General features: G+C 46.6%; 1 protein-coding gene across 1 annotated transcript; it reads right to left on the bottom strand.

Annotated features, from left to right (window-relative positions):
• Positions 1–280: 280 nt before the first annotated feature.
• VSTM2B (V-set and transmembrane domain containing 2B) lies at positions 281–21590 on the bottom strand. The gene is made up of 5 exons (XM_027697668.1): positions 21093–21590; positions 20284–20468; positions 18664–18693; positions 17493–17919; positions 281–988 (listed from the first exon to the last, which is right to left on the bottom strand). Exons 1-5 carry the CDS (start codon positions 21163–21165, stop codon positions 900–902), a joined length of 804 nt encoding a protein of 267 aa, XP_027553469.1. The 5' UTR covers positions 21166–21590; the 3' UTR covers positions 281–899.
• Between the last annotated feature and the right edge of the window lie 96 nt (positions 21591–21686).

Here is a 21686-nt window from a genome sequence, read left to right as displayed (position 1 = left end):
TCGAATGCTGCACAGTCCCACTGCCCATCTGATAGATCTTGGATTAACTGCCCAGAGTTAACTGGTATCACCACAGGAAAACACAGCTACAGCCTAGCTGCCAGCATATTCTGCAGCAGGGTTTGGCATTAGGTGAGGGTGTCTGAAAAATAACTGTTTTCGATTTTATTTTGTTTGTGCTGCTTTGTTCCTCAAGTCTCTGAGTTATAACAAGGTAGGGAACACACCCAGCTATGAAGCTTTCTCAGGGACCTTCAGAACACAGGCAAAGGCAAACACATCTGTACAAACTTTATTTCAAAATCTTTTTATTCAACTGTTATTCAGCAATATACAATACAGTTTATAAACAAATGTCTTACCTTGTTTCCAATCTTCATTTAAAAATAAATATTATTGACAGTGAATATTAATTATGGTAAGATGTACCTTTTTTATGTCTCCAAAAGAAATAATTTAATTAAAAAAGAAAAAGGAAATCCAAAAAACCTAAACACAATAATCTACTAAAAATATTTCCTTTCTTAGGAAGGGTTTGACCCAACATCTTTACATATTGTCATAAAGATAACTGCTCAACAGTTCGTGCAAAATGAAGAGTCAGAGGAAAGGTTTAGAAAAGAAAAAATATTACATTAAAATAGAGAAATCATAAGTGCCATGCACAGAGCAGGGCTTTACACCATAGAGTCTGGAAACTAGATGCATTATTCTATGTGATTTACTTTTCTGTGGCATCCCAAAAAATATGTTTTTCCCCCCATGTAGAATTTATCATGCTTCTTTCAGTCTCTTTCTGTCCATCTTTAAAACTGTAGGTATTTTTTTGTCAGGGATTTTGTTTGTTATTAAATAGGTTCCTTTCTGTTTGGCAGAGGAGGAGTGGAGGGAGTAGTCCGTCAGTGGTTTACTAATAAATGTACAAGCTTATGCAGTATTAACAGGGACATGTATAGGAGTGGGTCTGTAGCATAAATAGGTCCTGTACCTAGAAAAGAAAGAGACAAGGGAGAGAAGGAGATTTGATTTTTTTATCTTTTCCAATATAGAAGATTAAATGCAGAAGAGAAATATAGGAAGATTTATTTTTATCACTTCAGTGCCAGGGGTCAGAAGCTTAATTTTAATAGTAAAACAGCATCCTCAAGCTATCCAACTCAAAGAGCTTTTTCCTCCCCCTCCCAAATCTAACTCCACTTAGGTCATTTCATTATGTGTTACTAATGGTATGCCTAAACTTGGCTTCAGCCAAGTTACCAGCAATTCAGATTTCTATAAATACACCTTAATCTGGTATATAGTTTCTTGAGAAATGACAGGTATCAACCACCCATTACTTTAAAGGGAAATGACAAATGCTGCAGCTGTACTTCTTGATTAACAGGACATGAACCCATTTCATTTGGAATGGGAACAGCAAGACCTTGACATCTTCTTTACCTTTTATAGGAAAGAGTGGAATTTTAAATTAAAAACGTGCACAGGAGCTATAGAAAGACAGAGGTCAGATGTGGAACACGTCTGTTACAGTCATTCCCCCCAAACCCAGGGAGGCCGAGACAGCTCCTGCTCTGAGGAGGGACCTCATGGGGCAGGACAGGGCTGTGGGGCACTGAGGCACGTGCTGGGGCAGGAAAGAGGTGCCTGTGCTCTTACAGTTGCTGAGGGAGGACACAGCTCCCTCCCCCTGGGCAGGGACAGGCACCAGTGCTTTTGCTCTCAGCCACGTCCATGCTGCAGCTAACAAGGCTGTCCCTGCCTCATAGACGCTTACACCAAGATACTTGTTCATTTTTTTTATTTCCCAGCTACATGTGCCAAAAAGACAGATATTCACTGCGTGCACTGTGGTCTGGCCCCTCTTCCTTATGTGCTGAGGGCTGTGGGGCTGGAGTCTGTTGGCCCGGAAAGCAGGACACACAGACATTGCGTGAGGTGTGGGGCTGCTCCATCTCTGAAACGAGTCACTGCTGAGCTGCCAGGCAAGGGCAGAACAGCCCCTTCCCATGGAGCAGCTCTGCTGCCCTGGTGCAGCCCACACTGTTGCTGTGGGACAGGAGATCACTGCCTGGAGCTCCCCGAGCCCTGCAGAGCCCACGCAGGGCTGGGCCACAGCAGCACCAAGTGCCCACGGGTGACACCTTCCAAAGCCATGCAGTTGTCACCAACAAGGTAACATGACAGTGCAGGGCTGTGACTGATGTCTCACGTGGCCATGGGACATTTCCACAGGGCTGGATGCAAAAGCAGGAGCCCAGCTGGGGTTTGCCCTGCAGCTGGAGGGCAGAGAGGCACCTAGGGAGAGGCTTCATCAGTGCTGAACACCTGATCTTTGGGAGTAATCAATGCCCAAAATACTGACCATCACCCAGAAACACTGCTGTCAGAGCCACTTTGCAAAGCATGACAACTTTAAAAAAAGTTTTCTGTGTTCAGTACCTCTGATAAAGGAATCAGGGCATTTCTATTTAGGATACTCACTTCAGGCACCCTAATGCAAATACTTTAGTCTTGGTCTCTAGGAGATGTGTGTGTCTCTCAGCTGTGGCATGATCAAAGGAAATGCCTCAGACAGATCTGAGTAAACCACTGCTCTTGGGCTCACTGTTCCAGCTGCCTCATAATCTATACACACCTCACCAGCAAAGCTGGAGTATTGTTACCCAGCATCAAAAATAGTACACAGTAATGTGGTGTGCAATTGAGGAACTCAAGAAATGTCCCCACAGTGCTATCTCACAGACTCCCAGACTGTGTGGTGATTATTTAGTTATTAAGGTTTTAATTAAATCCTTGCATGCACAAACACATGCTAAGGACTGCCTATGTAGCAACAGCAAGTCATTAAGATGAATACAGGATTTTTGGTTTGAAAGCTGAAAAATGATTAGCAAACACAATAAACTTTGGCAACCAAAGGAGTAACTCAAATTTGCACAAAAAAGACACTGAAGGTGTGTGCAGGAAAGGGCACAAGAGCTGCCAAAGCTCAGGTTCCCAGCCAGCACATGGACAGTCATCAACCATAAATGCAGTAATGCAGAAGCTCACAAGCTCAGAGTTCCCTGCCCCAGGATCCAGCCTTGCAGAACTGGGGGGCAATGAGGTCCTGCCCCTGGAGACCTGCAGGCAAGGTAAGTGATCCCCCTTTCCTATGCTCAGAGGGTGTGGGCAGCAGGAGCCCTGCCTGTGTGTATGCCAACCCTGCCAAATTTCCCTGGGCCAGCCTGGGAGCAACAGCAAACAGGGCTGTGACAACCATTCCCCAGCCTCAGGGACCTCCCTCCTCCAGCAGGTCACCCCTTCCCTTACAAATATACAGCCAATGCACAAGTACATTGTATCCTATGGTTTTGGCAAGGATAAAACTCCAATCTACCTACACCAGGGAGAGAGAAGATCTTGCTGATTGAGAAGGCTGAAGGTGAGCCCTGTTGTCTGTCTCTGAGCCTGATGTGCCACGTGGTACCTGAAGACAGATGCTTATCCATAAACTGCAGTCCTGGGCCCAACAGACCCACACTTCCACTCAGCACATCCCCATTTCCAAGCTGTCAGATGCTGTCCTCCCTTCTGGCACATGGCACAGCTGCAGCCCAGGACAGTCCCCACGTGCTATCGCTGTCCCCTGTGCCTGTGGATAGCAGGGGCAGCCTGGCATCCTTTGACACTCCTGGCAGCTGCAGGCAGCTCACTGGTGCCAAATTGGTGCCAATTCCACATCTGCCCACCACTGCAGGGAAGATCTGGCCTTGGGTATTTATTATGCTGAAACCTGAGGGTGGTGAGAACTCATTTTTTCCCTGCCAGGGCTGAACTTGGTCTTTCAATGAAGAGGACTTGAGTCTGAGGAGATGCTGCCAGCTACTCGGAAGGCAAGGTGTGCTTTTGTGAGGGGGAATTCCCCTGGAAACGCTGAGAAAGCTCAACCTGGAGGAGCAGGCTCTTGTAGCTCAAGTGCTCTTACAACCATGATACTGAAGGGCTGCCAGGGACACCAGGTTAGGATTGTTTCTGCTTTGAATGCAAAGCAGTGTTAGTCCCAGCTCCTTGCAGCAGCCGTGTGCCTGCTCACTGAAACCATTTCTATGTCAGGTTTACCTTTATGTGCTAATTTTAGTTTAAATTTCAATACAGAACTGTGAATTCAACAGCCCAAATTTTGTCTTTTCATTTTGTAGAAACGGCTGTTTTTTTAACCTACATTCTTCATCTTCTTAATTTGACAGCAGAATGTGAGTTCAGAGTCTGTTAATAGAATCTCAGCAGTTAAATATAACATTTTTTTAAAAAATTATTTGAAAGCAATTATTCTTACTGAACACCAAATGCAAGGCTTCTTTTTTCATACTGATTCAGTGTTGTTCTGCTCTAAGACTTCAGGCAATAGGAGGTACACAGAACTCCAGAATTCTCCTCCCTCTGATCATAAGCAGACCAGAAATATAATTTCCAGTATTTTCTCCCTATTTAGTTAACCTGAACTCTTTCCACTATTGTTTATAAACAAACTGAACTTAGTCTGTTCAATTCCACTGTTGCTGCAGTAGTGGAAGTCTTGACTTTTAGTCAATAAATTGCTACACCTGTAGATGTAAACAAACTGGATGTGTGCCTGAGCACAAGGATCTGGACACACAGTGGTCCCAGATGTGAGAACAGTGAGCTCCTATCCAGACATTTCAAATCAGGAGTGCACAGCTACTTGCAAACTACAGATACTTACAAGAAAACATTCCATTGATACTTTGAATATTCATTTGATGATTTGTTATTGCAAACTGATTTATCCCTATTCAGACTTAGAATTTTGCTTTTAAATTATTTATATGAACACGGCTAAAAGGGAAAGTCTACCACCATGCAGAGCAAGAACAAATTGTTCTCTTTGTGCACATTGAATTGCTCCCTGGCATCACTCAACTTTCTTTTCGATTTATGACATAACAGTGTTTTACTGTAGTTTTCCATTTAATAATTTTTTTTATACCAGAATTAATCAAAGTTGGACTTAAAACTGTTCAATCAAAACCAAACATTAATTAACTGAGTGATCTGCGACACATGGAAAAAATGGGATGATTCTTTTACAGGCTATATTTAACAAATGGTCAAAACCCACAGTTTCCAGCAGTTACCTATTTTTCTTCCTAGAACGAATCTGAAAAGTACTTTGATGTCTCTTTCCGAGATGGTAGTAAAATGCAGTGGCCCATATAATAAAAAGCTGAAAGACATCAGTAGCCTATTTTCCTTGAAAGATGAGATGATAACACCTCAAATCTGACTGCCTATTGATGATGGAGCTGGGGCCCTGGCTGGCAGTGTCACGAGACATTTCTCTGTAGTGGCTTTTATGCAGTGACCTGTCAGCCTCAGCCTATTTCCTTACAGAACAATGCCCAATTAAAGCCCTCAAACCTAGCATTTCATTAAGAGGTGAGGGATGAAGCTGACCATATAGATTGATCTATTCTCTCAGTCCAGAAACTTTAGACTGTGCTTGAGATGTGTTCTTGGAGAAATTGTTCCTCCTACTTGATATCTATGGAAAACGGAGTTTTACATGGGTTGTTGGTCAAGGATCATTACAAGCAATAACCTCCTAGATAAAACAAAATCTCACTTACTGACATGCATTTGGAGCACTTACACTGAATTGAAAGGAATTTACCAAACTTCAGATCTAAGGGGCTTCTCAGAAGTTTTTAATTAAAAAGACACCATTACTATGGACTTACTGAACCGAAGATATGATACGCTACATCCCATTAGAATTACTCCACAGCTTGAGACAAGATCTTGTAAGCTGTCTGTTTCCTTCTCCCACTCTGAAATACTCCCAGCACAATCCACACACTGCACTTTTGATACCTTTTTTCTTTAAAGGCTTATACCTGGTGCCTTAAACTTCCCACTTCTCACCAAGAACTAATTCTCCAGGAGGCTGTGCAGAAGTGAATCCAGAGCCTGTGCTAACTTTAGCACACTCTCCCAGTTCAACCCTAGAGCACTGCATGTAACAGGAGGTGTTCTTGTTAAAAGAAGTATTGGTACTATAGAAAAAAATACCAAACTACAGGGTCCCCAGTGCCTCTGGCTTTCAGCTGGCTGCAGATCATCACGCCCAGGCACCACTAGAAACAGCTCCTGAGCTGCCTGTTGCTGTTGGTAATTTCAGCCACGGTGACTTCCCACATATTTATGAGCAACAGCATGGGATCTGCTCGCCACTGAACCTGCCTAGAAGGCATGATGACAAAATTAGTTTTCTATCCACTACACATTTGTATTTATGATTCACTGAATTTTGGAACAGCTTTCCATAGCTCATCTCAAAAAAATGCCTTGTAGAAGTCAGTACATGTTTTATTTGTACACAGCCATGCAGGTAGGAGCTTGTGATCCTGCTTTTTTCCTTCATCCACGCCATAGAGGTTTTTAGGGTCAAGAGCAAATCTTCTCATGCAGCTGGGTGAAACTCCCAGCGTTGCCCTCCATACCCTTCTCCTTGAAAATACCCACATTTCACTTTCCTTAACCACACTGTAGCCTCAACTCTCCAGAAAGCTGAAGTAAATTTTACTGGCCAGAAGACACTGACCAAAGTTTTGTAAAACTGGGTCATCATTTTAGGTCTTCTCAAATACACCCAAGTTTCACCATTTGCCTGCCTTCTCTCAAGGTATCCACTGCTGTGTTCCAGCCTATATTTAGAGGTGAATTGCCAAAATACCATGCAACAGGAGTAACTGAAAGCATCTCCTGTCCTAATTTCAGAAAATCAACAGGTTTTGTTATTTCCAATAAGATTCCATTTAGAGTATTTAGCACTCTTGAAATGACCATATTTTATTTATGTGCTGGGCTGAGCTGACCTGACAACACAGAGATGAGGTAGAATGTAAAGCTTGGTAACTCTACAGAGGCTCCATGCAGGGCAGCACAATGCAAATTTTCAGCATAGATTAAAAAAAAAAAGTGTATTTGAGAAAAAGCCAATTTTTTGTAGAAGCCTGGTTCTTAATTTTGATTGTTCTTGATGTGACACCTCAAAAAGTCCACCTAGGACAGAAGACTTTGGTATTTTAGTGGCAAATCACAGCATAGTAGCATAAGGCTACAGATTAGTAAACAAACAAATTGGATGGCAATGAGAGGGGGCTGTAGTCATGCAAAGAAATGATGCAGAAATAAAAGGTTGGTTCTGATAAGAAGCTAAGAAAAGAAAAAGATTCGTTCTGCAGTATTGATTTTCTGAAGTACTGCAGTGCCTTGCTGGAAGTCAATCTGTGTGAGTGCCTGTGGGACAGGACAGATGCAGGCATTGGCAGAGGAGTAGGGGATGTGTTTCTTAAGGCACCTGCAATTATTGAGGTGCATTTTGGATCGCAGTAGAGGTTATTTTAACTGACACTCGTTAAGGCCAAATTGTTCTCAAAATATTATTGCTGACAATCCCTTCAGAATGTGCTCATGGTACACAAACCAGTCAAGTGCTCAGTTATCCCCTCGGGAGACTCTTCCCTTCTCCTAGATTGTAAGGACATTATTAGACATAAGGTACAGGATTAAATGGACAATTGATCTAACCCAGCTCAACAGCTGCTGCAGGTCTGCATGGCACAACACCTTTGTACCAAATACAGCCACTAACAAACAGAAAGAGGGGTGGTTGAACTAGTGGATTTGATGAGTGTATGGAAGTGCAATATCAGTTAAGGAGCAAGAAATACTTCTACGTTTATAAAAAAATTTCTATTTCTTAGGTTACCAGAGAAATATGCAGTTTCATTGTCAACAGAGTGGCAAAAAATCACCTCCCACTGAAGTTACAAGAAATATGGACACACAATATGGGGAGCAGTCGGTACATTTTCCCTCAATATCCCCACTTCACTTCTGTGGTGGCCAAAGATGTACAGAGCAGTCTTACCAAAAGCCTGACTCTGCTTCCTCCAAATGCTGCATCTGCCTATGAACACCACTGTGTTGAGAGCAGGCAGGGCCCTGCAAAGCCCAGCAGAGCAGCAGCTGAGCTGATGGAGCCAGGCCCTTGAGGGGCTGCTCTTGGGATCTGTTCTACACTGCAGACAGCCAAATAAACCACTCAACCACTCCAAATATCCACTCTTGGAGGAATTAAGTAATAACTTCAAGAAAACACCAGGAGTAATTTACAACAAGCTCCAAAAGCAAGCACTGCTATAGATAGTGTCAATGGAGAATAGGAACGTGTCCTGAATACTTGAAAAGAGTAATTCATTCTATATAGATTATACAGCTTAAATACTTTCTATTGGTCTGCATTTAAAAAAGCCAGTAACTTTCCTCTTTTGAGATCTGCAGCTGGTCTCTACTCTGTATTACCCTCACATAAACAGATTTCTGCTTTGGCATCTGTGAGATGATCTCTCCTCACCAAATATCTTATTAAGAGACTCAAACCACGCAACTATGGGTTTGTTTAATTTCTAGAATTTTCTGCAGTTCCATGATCTAAAATTACCTTAACAAAATCAAGGACCATTAATTCATCCCTTGAAAGTTGAATAATGAGAGATACAAAATTCTGTGCAATGTGATTTGGCGGAAAATGAATTTTAAACTAAAGCATATAGAAAACTGACTAACTAAATTAGGGTAGTTCAGGTTGTAAATGTGGGAGCAACTCCAGAGCATATAGCAAAAAGCATAATTCAATCTACCCAGATCATGAGGCAATGAAGGATACTGGGAGCTGGTTTCAGTTACTGAGCTTTGGAGTGAGCCTGGGCCATATTATCAGGCTTTAAAAGCCATGTTGCAAAAAAAGCAGGCAAGCTAGATATGGTCACACAATTCCATAGGTTGACACCTTATGAAAAAGATTTGTAATAAGAGTCACACTGGACTGGACCACAGATTTCACATTCTGCAATTGATGCAAGCTGTAAATATTTGCAATCCAGAAGTTCTGCAGTTCTGTGCAGTACTCACTTCACTGTCTTCTACAGTATTTTTTACTTGATCAGGATTAGGAGCAAGCTGCCAATGGAGTTGTAATTATCACTCCAGTCAGAATTACTAAACTTAAGCAGATTCAAATGCAGATTATTTAAGGACTTTTTTTTTGAAAAATAACCCTATCCTGTTCGTACTTAAAGAACAGAGTTAACTAAGTGCATTAGCAGAATACATGATGACACATGAAAAATGGCTGTATTGAGAGCATGTGTCCAAAAATAAAAAAAGCAGAGCCTGTGATTTGGGGAGGTTTAGGTTGGATATTAGGAAGAAATTTTTTACAGAGAGGATAATCAGGCATTGGAATGGGCTGCCCAGGGAAGTGGTGGATTCTCTGTCCCTGGAGGTTTTTAAGATGAGACTGGATGTGGCACTTAGTGCCATGGTCTAGTAACCATGGTGGTAGTGGATCAAGGGTTGGACTTGATGATCTCAGAGGTCCTTTCCAACCCGTCTGATTCTATGATTCTATGATTTCCATAAAGAAGGGATCACCTTTTTGCTGTAAACAAACAGCAGCATTTTGGGATTGACCCACAAATACACAGACCCTCCAAACCTTTCCAGTGATTGATATTTGCTAGATACTAGCTAACTAAAGACATTGCTATGCCCTAGGTCTAAGGGAGGCCAAGCTTTACAGAATAAGCCAACAAAGGGTTATTTGGCAAAACTGTGGACATGGGATATTTCTCACTGCCCTCTTTACATGTGAAATCTCCAGCTCCCTGGTGTGAGAGGGATTCAGATTAGAATGCCAATTCTAAAATTTATAAAGCAGTAAAGTATTTCTAATTATGCCAGTTTGGTGAGTTTTACCCATAGAATCATAGAATCTCAAGGTTGAGAAAGTAAGGTAAGATCATCAAGCCCAGCCACCAACTCAGCATCACCACAATGTTCCCCACTAAACCATGTCCTCAAATGCCACATCCATATATTTTATGAACACTTCCAGGGATATAACAATAAAATGATAGACATAGAAGATGATGTCCATTAGAGACCTTACTGTGCTCTGCCTCCTTTGAAGCAGCTGCTCCCAGCACACACAAGGATGTCCTGCTTCCCAGCCACAGCCAGGCAAGGGCAGGGTAAGAACAGATATTATCATAGAATATGCTGAATTGGAAGGGACCCAGAAGGATCATTAAGTCCAGCTCCTGGTTCTGCACAGGACACCCCAACAATCCCACCATGTGCCTGAGAGCATTATCCAAATGCTCCTTGAGCTCTGTCAGGCTTGGTGCTGTGACCACTGCCCTGGGGAGCCTGTTCCAGTGCCCAAACACGCTCTGAGTGAAGAATCTTTTTCTAATATCCAATCTAAACCTCCCCTGACACAACCTTAGGCCATTCCCTTGGGTCCTGTCACTGGTCACCGCAGAGAAGAGCTCAGTGCCTGTCCCTTCTTTGCCCCTGACGAGGAAGCCGTAACTGCAATGAGGTCTCCCCTCAGTCTCCTCCTCTCCAGCTGAACACACCAAGTGCCCTCAGCCGCTCCTCACATGGCTTCCCCTCAAGACCCTTCACCACCTTAGTTGCCCTCCTTTGGACACTCTCCAATAGCTTAACATCTTTCTACATTGGCGTGCCCAAAACTGTCCCAATATTGCAGGTGAGGCCTCCCCAGTGCAGAGCAGAGCGGGACAATCCCCTCCCTTGCCCGGCTGGCGATGCTTTGCCTGATGCCCCCCAGGACACGGTTGGCCCTCGTGGCTGCCAGGGCACTGCTGACTCATATTCAACTTGCCATCAACCAGGACCCCCAGGTCCCTTCCCTGCTTTGCAGTTTGGCAGTTTCCATTATGGCACCTGCTCAGCATCCTGCGTGAGCTCGGTCAGCACAGCTCCCTCTTCCAGGCGCGGCACAACGACCCCGCGCTCGCTCACACAGGCTCCTCCACGGAGCACGGCTGCTGCTCTGCCAAACTGCTCCTCTTTCCAGCTAATAAAATTGCCTCCCAGCTGATAACAGCCTAGCAATATAAAGTACTTGGTTGTTAGCCGCTGTTGTGACAAATAATACCATTCTGCTGACAACCCCATTTTTTCCAATACAAACCTACTTGAACTGTTTATTATTGACATATGGGGCTGCGCCACCATTATCTAATTTTAAAAAACACATAGTAAACAGGAATAGTGAACCTGCCAGCATTCTTACTGATTTAGCAAAGCTAAATCAAAACCCAAAGCAAACCCCTTTTATTACCAGCACAGTCCTGTCAGGCTCTCTTCAGCAAAGAAGGAACACCTTCACAGGACTACTGCAAGATTCATTTCCTGACAGAGCCTACTTTATGTTTGCTTTGCAACTACAGACCACAGCATTCTCAAAATCAGCACCAGTAAGACTGTCTGGACATTTCTTTCTGCCATGACTGCTAAGTTTACCAGTTAAAGTATTAGGGACCTATATAATTGAGAACACAGTTCAAGTGTTATTTTATACATCAGTAAAGCTGCATTAGTATAGTGGAGGTGGGGAGTGCTTAACAATTATTGCCTCTTGTAAAACATACAAAGTTAGCTGGTTCTACAAACTAAGATGCCATTTTGCAAAGTATCTATTGAAGCTGTATTTAAAGAACTAGCAGTATATATTAGAATTAGCAGTAAAATGATGGTTTTTCATGCAAATACACATGTGGGGGTATTTGCACGAAAATACCACTGATCCTTTCTTCATAAAATTTTCCTATTTTCACTCATTAACAAATCAATCTCATATAGAAATCTAGACCAATGTTAGGTACAGCTTCCACTTTCATTAAGAAGACCTGGAATACCCCTTTCATTGTGTTTAGTAATATTTTTTAAAATATTTTTTCATCTATAACTCGAAGATACCGAAGAAGTTCAAATACTATTCAGATTTCTTCAAGGGCACTGTACAGGCTATAGTAGAATAGGTTGGTACAGTTTTATCTGTCCTCCAGGGAATAAGCAAGAACCGCTGAAAGGAGGTTACTCAAATAAATTGCATTTCCACAGCACAAAAACATCCTGGCACAGCTTGTTTCTGCCCTAGATAATGAGGTGACACCGTACAGCAGTTTGTGCTTTTGTCCAGTTCGAGAATTAATCCATATTAGACAGACACAAAAGAAGATATTTGACCTCACTTGTCCCCAAAGCAGTCTAATTTGCCTAGATATTAAAGTGCTAGTGATGTGTACTTAATGAGAACTCTCTTTGCATGTTTATTATCCAGTGACATTTAGGAGGTCAGCCTGATAATTCAGTTATGGCCTCTGTCTTGCTACTTTATTTAATGTAAAGGAAAATGTGATGTGACCCAGGTTACATTTAACTGCAAGTAACAACAGAATGTGAGCTCATACATGGGCTCATAAAAAGCACAGGAGGAGTGGAGCAGACCCAGACATTACTGAGTGGGAAAGGCAGGCAGCCCAAGCTGAACAGCCACACAGGCTCTCCTTTCTTGCTATTTCGTGTAATGTTCATCTATCAAACATAAACAAGCTCCACAGGCTGTCTCTCAAACTAGCACACACTCACTGAAGCTCTGACAAAGCCAGGAGAGCTCTAAACTCAAACCCTTACCCAAAGTTAATCCAAACCCACCCACAGCCCCTCCAAACAGAGACCCTCTAACCAGCCACAGCTCGTCACCCTCAACAAAACACTGTGTTCATTGACTTTGCTGTCTCTAAGCTGCAAAGACATACCCTTTTCTTCCCAATGCACAACCCAGATCTAACAGTCTCTGACACGATCTCCTGCCTCAAGGTGGGTTGCCACAGCTTGACTGTGCCTGTGTTACCCTTATGAGGATGACTGGGAGTTGCACATGCACAGAGGCTGCAGAACTGGGACCTGGTGCTTTATTATCTTGGGCCATGTAGCCCACGAGCAGAGTTTCTTCTGCCTCAGACATAAGAGGTTTTGAGGGGGGGGGAGGGATAGGCATGAAGTGAAGACTTCTGTTCTTCCTTGCTATGAACACTTCATCTCTGCATAACACGTGACTCTGTGTCCTTCCTGGAGCACTCGAAGCACAACGAAGCACAGCTTCTTGTTTCACACTCCCATCTTTGTTTATTTTATTTAAAGCTTTCACTTCTGAGCTTTGAGGCTAGAGATCAAACAAATAAAAGGGAATTTGGAAGCTGCAGTGTCTGATCTGCATTCTGCTCAGAAGTTAAACTATAAATTGCCCCCAAGCCAATACACTCATTTTGGAGACTGTTTTGTAGGATGTAACACAGCCAGTTTCCCTCCCAGAAGGTCAGTATGAAGATCCTTGTTTATTACTTCACCATCAGATGACAAAGTCTCATGACCAAGGCAGTGGACTTGCATTTAAGAGATCTGAAATTAAGTTTTCATATTTAATTTCACAGCTGTCACACAACTAAACAAAGCCAGTTATTGTTCTTCCTGCCATTTGTCCATCTCATCCCTTTGGACAACAAACGTCCTAAGACAGAGACACTGTGTTTCACTAAGTGATGCTCCTATATCCCCCCAACTCTACCCAGTAAAAACTAGGAACACTTCCAAACAGTTACACTATATGCACACTTTCACTTGCTCACCCCAATTTCTTTCCTAAGCAGAAGATTCCACTTGTGTAGAAGTATTTAAACTGAAAGCCAAATATTTAGAACCACATGGACAACAACTGCTTCCCTCATAGTATTAAAAGCAATGATCTTACAAGCAGATCTCTGCCTCCTCACAGCCCAAGTCCCATGTCCTAAATTCCTACTTCAGTCCACCTTTCCAGCAGTAACCTTTCAAGCAGTAACCTTTTTGACTCAGGAGACCACAACACGAAATTTTTACATGGTTGTTTAAAAATTACAGATAAAATTCTGTGTGAGTAGCTAGCATTTCTGGCCTTTGGTCAATTTTCCTGTTAGGCTCGATCTATTTCCTTAAATACCACAATGCTGAATTTCAACCAAATACCATTCTGATGACATGCCCGAAACAATGGATTTCCTATGTATATCCAGTTTGAGACTCTCTGCTCTTTAGAGAATCTCAGTAACAGACACATTTATTCTAATAAGTTCATGTTTCAGTTCAAGTAGAAGATGTAAAGAATCACAGTTTTCCACGGTACGTGACTGGGACAGCAACTGAAGTCAACAAGAGCCCTGCAGGCACATCTCAATGTAGCATTTGATCTATAATCACATTTATTGGAATACAAGTACATAGAGGCCCTATCTTACTACACTGAACATATTGGGAAGATTTCTATTGCAAGGAAAATAGGATTAGAACCCAATTCATGCAGGACACTCTAGCTAGTGCAATGCCATCAGCTGTTATGCAGAGCTCGCTGGTGTCTTAAATGAGGGTGTTTCTTAATTGCTGATGGCAAATCCAGTGTTCTAGCACATTTCTGCTTTTATACAGAGGAAATATCCCTGTATACAATGAAAAAGACTTAGAAATGCTAAAGACTTTTGAGAGTAAATGATTAGATGATTCAATTACTACACAGATTTGGCGCAACTACTTATCTGTACGTGTTACAGGGCTCAAAATAGGATAATGAAGCACATGTATTATGCTGCTATGCAGATATAATTCATACAGCAGCACAAGGTTAGGTCCTGCAGACTTATACACCGTGTGAACAAAGATTTAGTTTGATTTGTTGGCCCTACTGTGTGGAAAACCAGTTACAACACTGCCTTGAGGGGGTGGACTTGAAACAGGGCTTCTAGTTCCCAGAGGTAAAAAAAGAAAAGAGGAAAAAAAAGCATTTTCTATAAAGCAACTGCATTCTTTACAGAGAACAATAATTACCATACCTAAAATAGCTCTAAAGAACACCACTTTAACATACAAATGGGAAACTCTGAAGGTCAAAATGTCATTTTCTTTTAAGACATTTTGAAGACAGTTTAGTGCTTATCCAACCCGAGTGGCAGCACTGGAGACCTGAGTCTTCCATTTCCCCACAAAAGCAGGTGACGTCCTTGCAAGTCCTCATCACACTGACTGCTAAGTTAGTATTTTATCCACATGTCTTTATGCAACACTTCATGTCTAGGGAAGATTTCTTGCCTCTACACCAAGCTGTCTCTCTCTGCTTCAAACCAGGACCCTGGCACAGGCAGTCCTTCTAAGACACGAGTGATGGGGACTGAGATGGCAGCAATCTGCTTCACAAAAGCAACCAAAAAGATCTCTCGTGGTTACAAGACTCAGATGATTCTGGTCTAGAAGGCACCTGAATTAGGAACTTTGAGGGCCAAATCCCTCAGCTTCTGATCTAAAAGCCATGCTTTGGCTGATGTACCATTCAAAAGTAATTACAGGCAGCTCCAAACTGCCACAGGTACGGAAATTACAACAAAACAAGTAGAAGCCTGTTATTCAGGGAGGTCTTTGATTCAAGCAGAGTAAAAAGACATTATTTCTACGAGGACCATACCAAAATACAAAATTAGTTGCCTCCCTCTTACAGAGAAAAAAGCAGGTGCTGGTTTACACCTTATTAAGTCAGTACTAGGAGCAGTGATCTTGTGCTCTCTGCACTGACTTCGGCTTCTCTGGCACCGGAGCTGCCACAGAGTGGCACTGTTCACAGACACCAGCGTGCCCAGGAGAGAGCTCACAGCACGAAATTTTGGTTTAGCCAATTCTGTAGCCCTCAGCATCAGTCTCCATCTGGAGATCCCCACTAAATATTTTTCTGTGTTCTACTGCCTTTTTCACTAATTCAAATCATTCCATTACCTCCATTGCTGGCCACAATGCTATTAGTTTATTTTCAGAATTTAATCCAGCCTACAAATGATGCAGTAGTGCCATATCCCCAAACCACAGACGTACAAAATTGGGAGAGACAGCAGTTTAGATGATCTGGGCAGGAGGTCTTGCCCTAACAGACATATGTGACATGCTGTCTTGGCGGCACACGCTCACATCCATCTGTTGACGTGGAACTGAGCCCACTGCGCTTCCACTGTCCTGTTTTCAGTTTTCATGCACCACTTAAGCTCTGGGTTCAGTAGGCAGGGTGCATGGTGCATAGTGCTGTGAGTCCCAAACCCAACTTGTACTGTTAGCATGGAAAACACTGCAAGAATTCTCGTAGTCACAGTCATGGAGTGGAGAGAAAACATGAAATCAACCCCCAGCCCTGGGGTCCTCGGAGGAAAGCAGATCTTTCCAACAGGAAAACAACACATCATGAGCATTAGTGTTGACTAATTTCTTGTGGTCCGTGAATTCAGGAATAGCAAACTGAACTTTTTAAAGTGCCCGCGAGCACCTGTAGTTATCACCTCATCTTCCACCAGACATCAGTGAACAGCCAGCTTAGTCTTGGGAATGATAAGGAGTAAAACCTAGCTTTCATATGTATTTCTACATGAGAAAAACCCTAATTATTCAGAGAACAGGAAAAGGTAGTAGCCAGATAAAACACAGCACCTGTAAAGCACCAGCAGGTCACGGTGACCCATATACAAATTATTTCCATTACTGTGAGCCAAAACCTGCAACTGTTTGCCCTGAGAGTGTGAAGAGGCATCAGGAAGAAGTGTGAACATCTCTGCATGAGGATTATGAATCTGCGTCAGAAGAGACTCAGCAGAGAGGGGAGCTCAGGGCCTTCCCTGCACAGTCAGTGGCATAAAATTGTTTTCCTTCTTGCACAGACAACTTGGCAGGAACATTTGTTCAACATTAGCTAAGTGACAGTGGCTGAGAGAGGAGCTGAAGCCCAGCCAGAGCAGCAGCACACCTTTGAAGCTTGAAACACTTTTGCAATGCAGATTTAAGATTATGTTCTTTGTCCTAGACTTTCCTGTCACTAGTTAAAGGTTTATAACGGCCTTGTCTGTCAAGCTGTAATATGGTAATGTGGCATTAATAACTTAATACAGTATTAACTGATAGACAATCAGTATTAGCATGATGTTTACATTCGAAAACCATTATACAGTGCTGTATCTCCAGTTCTTATCCTGCCATTAATACAGATGTGGAGCTTATTACACAGCAATTGACATGTCCCTTCCGAACCTGCACCCCACTCTGCATGGGCCCTGCAGCTGTCGGGGACAACCAGCCCTGCAACCACTTGCTAAACCAAATTGTCTGCAGAACATCTACGCCGTTGTGCTCACCTGTGGCTGCAACTATTGTTTCAAAAGCCTCATCCTAGAAGCTGAAAGGGAGTTCTGAAAGCGGGGCCTCCCAAAACCTCATCCTAAAAGCTGCAAGGTGGTTCTGGAGGCTGGGCCTCCCATAGCACCTACCGAAAGGATGCAGGTCCCTGCCTTGTGCTCAGACCCACCTCCGCAGCCCTCGCCTAGGTTGGGCCAATGCACCAGCCCCGGCTCTTGAGACAACTTAAGCGTACTTCCTACAGATTTGGGTGCGATTATTTAGCTTTAGCATCGCAGCGACAGCCCCGCCCATAGCAAAGGAGGGGTCACGGTGGCTGACCCGCGAGTGGGCGTCCCCCTCCCACCCCCGCGCCCTACCTGACCCGTGCTGCTGGCGGAGGATAGCAGCCTGCCCGGGCGGCGGCGAGGCCGAGGAGGCGGCAGCGGCGGCCGTCGAGGCGGTGACAGTGGCGGCGGTGGCGCTGGCGGCGGTGCCCCCCTGTGCCGGGGCCGGCGGCGAGGGCGGCGGCGGGCGCTTGCCGGGGCCGGGCGGCGGCGTGGGGCGGGCGGCGGGGCCGTGGCGGCGCGGGGCAGCCCCGCTCTGGATGTGCGACACCGCCTCGGCCGCCTGCACGTCGGGCGGCGCGAAGCGGGACAGGACGCGCAGCAGCGCCTGAGCCTTGTGCTCCTGCGTCTCGTCGTCGCTGTAGTCCGACACGCGGCACTGGTACACGCCCTCGTCCTGCCGCCGCACGCCCGAGAGCCGCAGCCGGTGCGAGATGTCGTTGCCCTGGACGCGGACCGTCTGCAAGAGAGAGCGCACCGCCGGCACCGCCTCAGCCCCGGGCAGCGACCCTGCCCTGGCCCCAGCCACGGGGCGAATTCCCCCCAAATCACCGGACACCGAGCTGTTAAAGCCCCACCTCGCGGTCCCAAGGCCGCACACCCCCCTCACCACCAACGCCCCCGCGGGGCTCCCCGCGCAGTGCCCGGTGCCGGGCAGCCTCCAGCCCGCACCAGCCGCCCCGTGTGGAACGCGCAGCCCCTCGGGGATCGCCCCGCGCCTGCTGCAGAGGGACAAGCCCGGCTGGGCTGGGTGACATCCCGCCGGGGCCGAGCAGGTGACCTGAGTCCGGCTCCGCCGGAGCGGCTCAGCACCGCGGAGAGGGGCAGCGGCACCCCGGGCCCGCATCAAATAAAGGGGCGTTTCCCGCCGGACAGGCAGAGAGGGGGGTCGCTTTGCGACATTTTCTCTTAATCTGGCCCACAGTCTTTTCCAAACGTGGCTAAGGAAGAGCTGTAAGGCAAGCATCACTTCCTCTGGATTTGCAAGGAATGAGACGTGACTGCAAAACCAGCAACAGATGGTATCGCGTTGATCGAGCCGTGACACACTGAGGAGGGGAAACGTGCCACGCTCCTGCCGTGCTGCAGGAGCAGGGCTGCCAGTGAGACCAGCTGCATTTGTGTGTCAGGAAAGGAGGGGGGCATGCAGTAAATCCCACGTGCATGGGAGGAGGGGTGCACACCCATCTCGAGCTGCACTTACACTGATTTTGGTTGCATCCTTATTTGTTACCTAAAAGAACAGAAAAAAGGGAGATTAGACTCAGTGCTGCCAGTACATCAACAAGATGCTCATATCCCACCCCAGTGCAAGGACAGGACATGGACAAATACAACTTTCTCCGCTTGCCAATCACACAGCCTGTGTGTGGCCTGGGGGAGTTCCCCAGGTTAAGGGTAAGGCAGCAAACCGGTGCTCAGCCGGGTAGATTGTTTTGGTACAGCTCCCGTGGTGCCCGCAGAAGTGCTGCCTTCACCCAGGGTGCGAACAGCAGCCAAAGAAACGCTTGTTGCATGCTGTGCTGCTCACAGCTGCTGACAAACACCGGGGAAGACGCTTTACCAGCAGCACCGCAGTGAAGTGCTTGGGCAAGCTGGATCCCGCATTGCTCAGGGCAGAGCTTCGGTCCAGAGACACCCTGGGAACAGGTACCACTCAGCAGGTTTTGTATTTGGTTATTTTTTTGTCTCCAGCCAACTACTGTAAACCTAAGTGATGCCTCAGACCTCACCGACGCGCCTCTCGGGGAGACGGTCATCATTCTCCAGGCACGCTCTGTCATCATTTGTTGCAAAAGCAATTCACAGTTTTTATATAAGGTTAAAGAAGACATTTAAATCCAAGCAATTCATTTCCCAGTCTGACAAGCGACTTACACTTTCCCCAGCTAGGCGGCATCGCATTAGCTCAGTGTCTATATGCTTTGCATCTCTATTTGAGCTCTGCAGGAAAACAAGCGTGCCACAGAGAGGGGAGCTGGCACAGGCACAGAGGCTGCCGCGGGCCACCCTGCTGGCGCAGGGGACGGAGGCTGGAGAGGATGACGTGCCCTGCACAGTAGGGCAACACAGCCTGCAAGTCCTGCTTTACCCCACTCCTTGTACAGCCCCGTTTGGCACCAGGAAGGTGTCTTGCATGAGGGGAGGCTACAGAATGAACTGGCTTATGCTGGGGAAATGCAGCTGAAAAATTTAGACTAAAGCCTACCCTCATGCCAAGTGGCTTACTAGGGGGAGGGGAAAGGAGATGCAAGATTTAACTCTGCTTCATGCATTTTAATTACTACATCTGACTGAAAACGTCTTGCTGAGCTCCAAATATGGACAGATATTGTACAAGTACAACAAGAAATTGTACATTTGTATATCCAGACTGATATCAGCTTAACATACCAACAAAGAGAGGTGTATCCCTCATGCCTTTCTCTGCACTATCAGAGAGCAGAGGCTCTCCCACCTTTTACAATCATTCCTAGCTCAGTCTACAGAAGCACAAGGTTTTTGCTTGTCCACATTTCATACTAAAGCTATTTTCACTGGCTTTCTTGGGACCTCACTGATGATTTTGTGGTGGGACGTTTATCACTTTCTATTTACAATCCTTTAAGCACTGATTTTTTTTTCCCTCGAGATGAAAGTCCCCCATGGTGCATACCCTGTACTCCTGCATCCCACGGAGGGTCTGGGCACACCAGTGCTTCCTACCAGTTGCTGGCACTGGGTAGAGGAAGCACTCTCCTCTCTGGGGCTGCTGAGTTTATTTTGATCACCTCTAAGCACGTTGCAATCAATGAAGAGATATATCTCCATAGCAATGTATTACCTTGCTCCTGCTGCCAGGGACACTGATGGCTAATTCGTGTGCAAGTTCTCTGGCTGGTTCTTTAAGGTACCACCACTGGATTTCCAAGGAGTAAGAGGTGGATCCGCTGGCTCGGAAAGCACAAGGCATCTCAATATCATCTCCCTCCCTAACAGTCACATCTTTGGGAACTTCAGTAAAGGTAGCTGGGAGGGGAAGATAGAGTTACAAGGGCTGGTTAACGGGAGAGATTAAAAGACAAGATCAGTCCTTTTCAGCGTAACGTGAGCTGCTTCAGCTCAAGGGCTAAGCGCTGACCGAGACACGGGTTTCATGTAGCCCAGTGACCGCAGAGCAAACGGAGCATCCAGCACTGCGCACCCGGGGCAGGGCAGGGCCAAGCTGGTCCCCGCCACCCTGCAGCCGCGGCTCCAACGGGAAAGTTTGAAGAGGATCTTAAACCCTCTCGTCCTCCCAAGAAAGCCCTCGGCTTTCAGAGCCACCGGTGTCCCACTGCCCCCTCCCGCAGACGGGCGCGGGGACTGTCCCGGGCTGCGCGCCCGCCGCGCCCCGCTCCGTTCCGCTCCGCGCTGCCGGCAGCTGCGACCCAACAGTGCCACCTTGTTCTGCCAGAGCCCGCCCGGGCAGCTCCCTGCCCCCAGCCCCCGGCACTGCCGCTGGGAACGAGCCGGGGACGACGGGCCCCTCAGCACCTGCCGGCGGGAGCGGCGCGGCCGGAGCTCAGCCCCGACGGCCCCACAGCCCCCCGCCAGCAAGTTGTGCCCGGAGCGGCGGATCGCCGCGGGGAGAGGCGAAAGTTCCCTACTCACCGGTGACAATGAACAGCAGAGGCGCGTTGAACATCAGGTAACAGAGGGTGCAGAACAGCCCCCGACTTTCCATCGCATCGATGTGGGCTGCGGGCGGCGGCCGGGCTGGGGGCGCAGCCGGGCACGCCTCAATCCATCGCACACAGCGGGCCGGGGCAGGGCTCCTTCCCAAAAAGCCAAAGCCACCCGGCTAACCCTTGGTTTGCGGAGAAGCAACTATAAAATCCACAGCCGACCGCTCAAACTCGCTCGCAGGTGGAAGCGACGTCCCTGGGAATGCAGCAAATAAATCGCGTCCCGGTCCTTCGCTCCGCCGCGGGCGAGATTCAACTGCCCTGCGCTGCGTGGGGGCTCCCGCAGCCCGCAAGCGAGGAGGCGGCGCCGGGCGCCCCTCCGAGCCCCATCCCCATCCCCGTGCCCGGCCCGCGCTCGGGGGTCCCGCGGGGAGACACGGACGAGGCTCCGCTCCCTCCGCCCGGGCAGCGCCCGTCGCGGCGCGGGCTCAGGCTCAGCCCCTGCGCGGCGGGGGCGGCAGCGGCGGCGGCAGCCCCGGGCCCGCCTCTCCCTGCACGGGCGATGCGCGGCGGCCCCGGC

This window comes from Neopelma chrysocephalum, unplaced genomic scaffold, assembly GCF_003984885.1.
Source record: "Neopelma chrysocephalum unplaced genomic scaffold, ASM398488v2 Primary Assembly neopelma1_121, whole genome shotgun sequence".
Taxonomy (NCBI): Eukaryota; Metazoa; Chordata; class Aves; order Passeriformes; family Pipridae; genus Neopelma; species Neopelma chrysocephalum.
This window is presented reverse-complemented; position numbering and strand designations above follow the sequence as displayed.

Excerpts from the sequence above, each read along its gene's own strand:
- VSTM2B (XM_027697668.1), bottom strand. The coding sequence starts at position 21,165 with ATGGAAAGTCGGGGGCTGTTCTGCACCCTCTGTTACCTGATGTTCAAC. Across the intron at positions 18,694-20,283 it reads TCCCTGGCAGCAGGAGCAAG|GTAACAAATAAGGATGCAAC; the intron begins GTAATACATTGC and ends CTGTTCTTTTAG. Across the intron at positions 989-17,492 it reads CCGCCAGCAGCACGGGTCAG|GTACAGGACCTATTTATGCT; the intron begins GTAGGGCGCGGG and ends TTTCTTTTCTAG.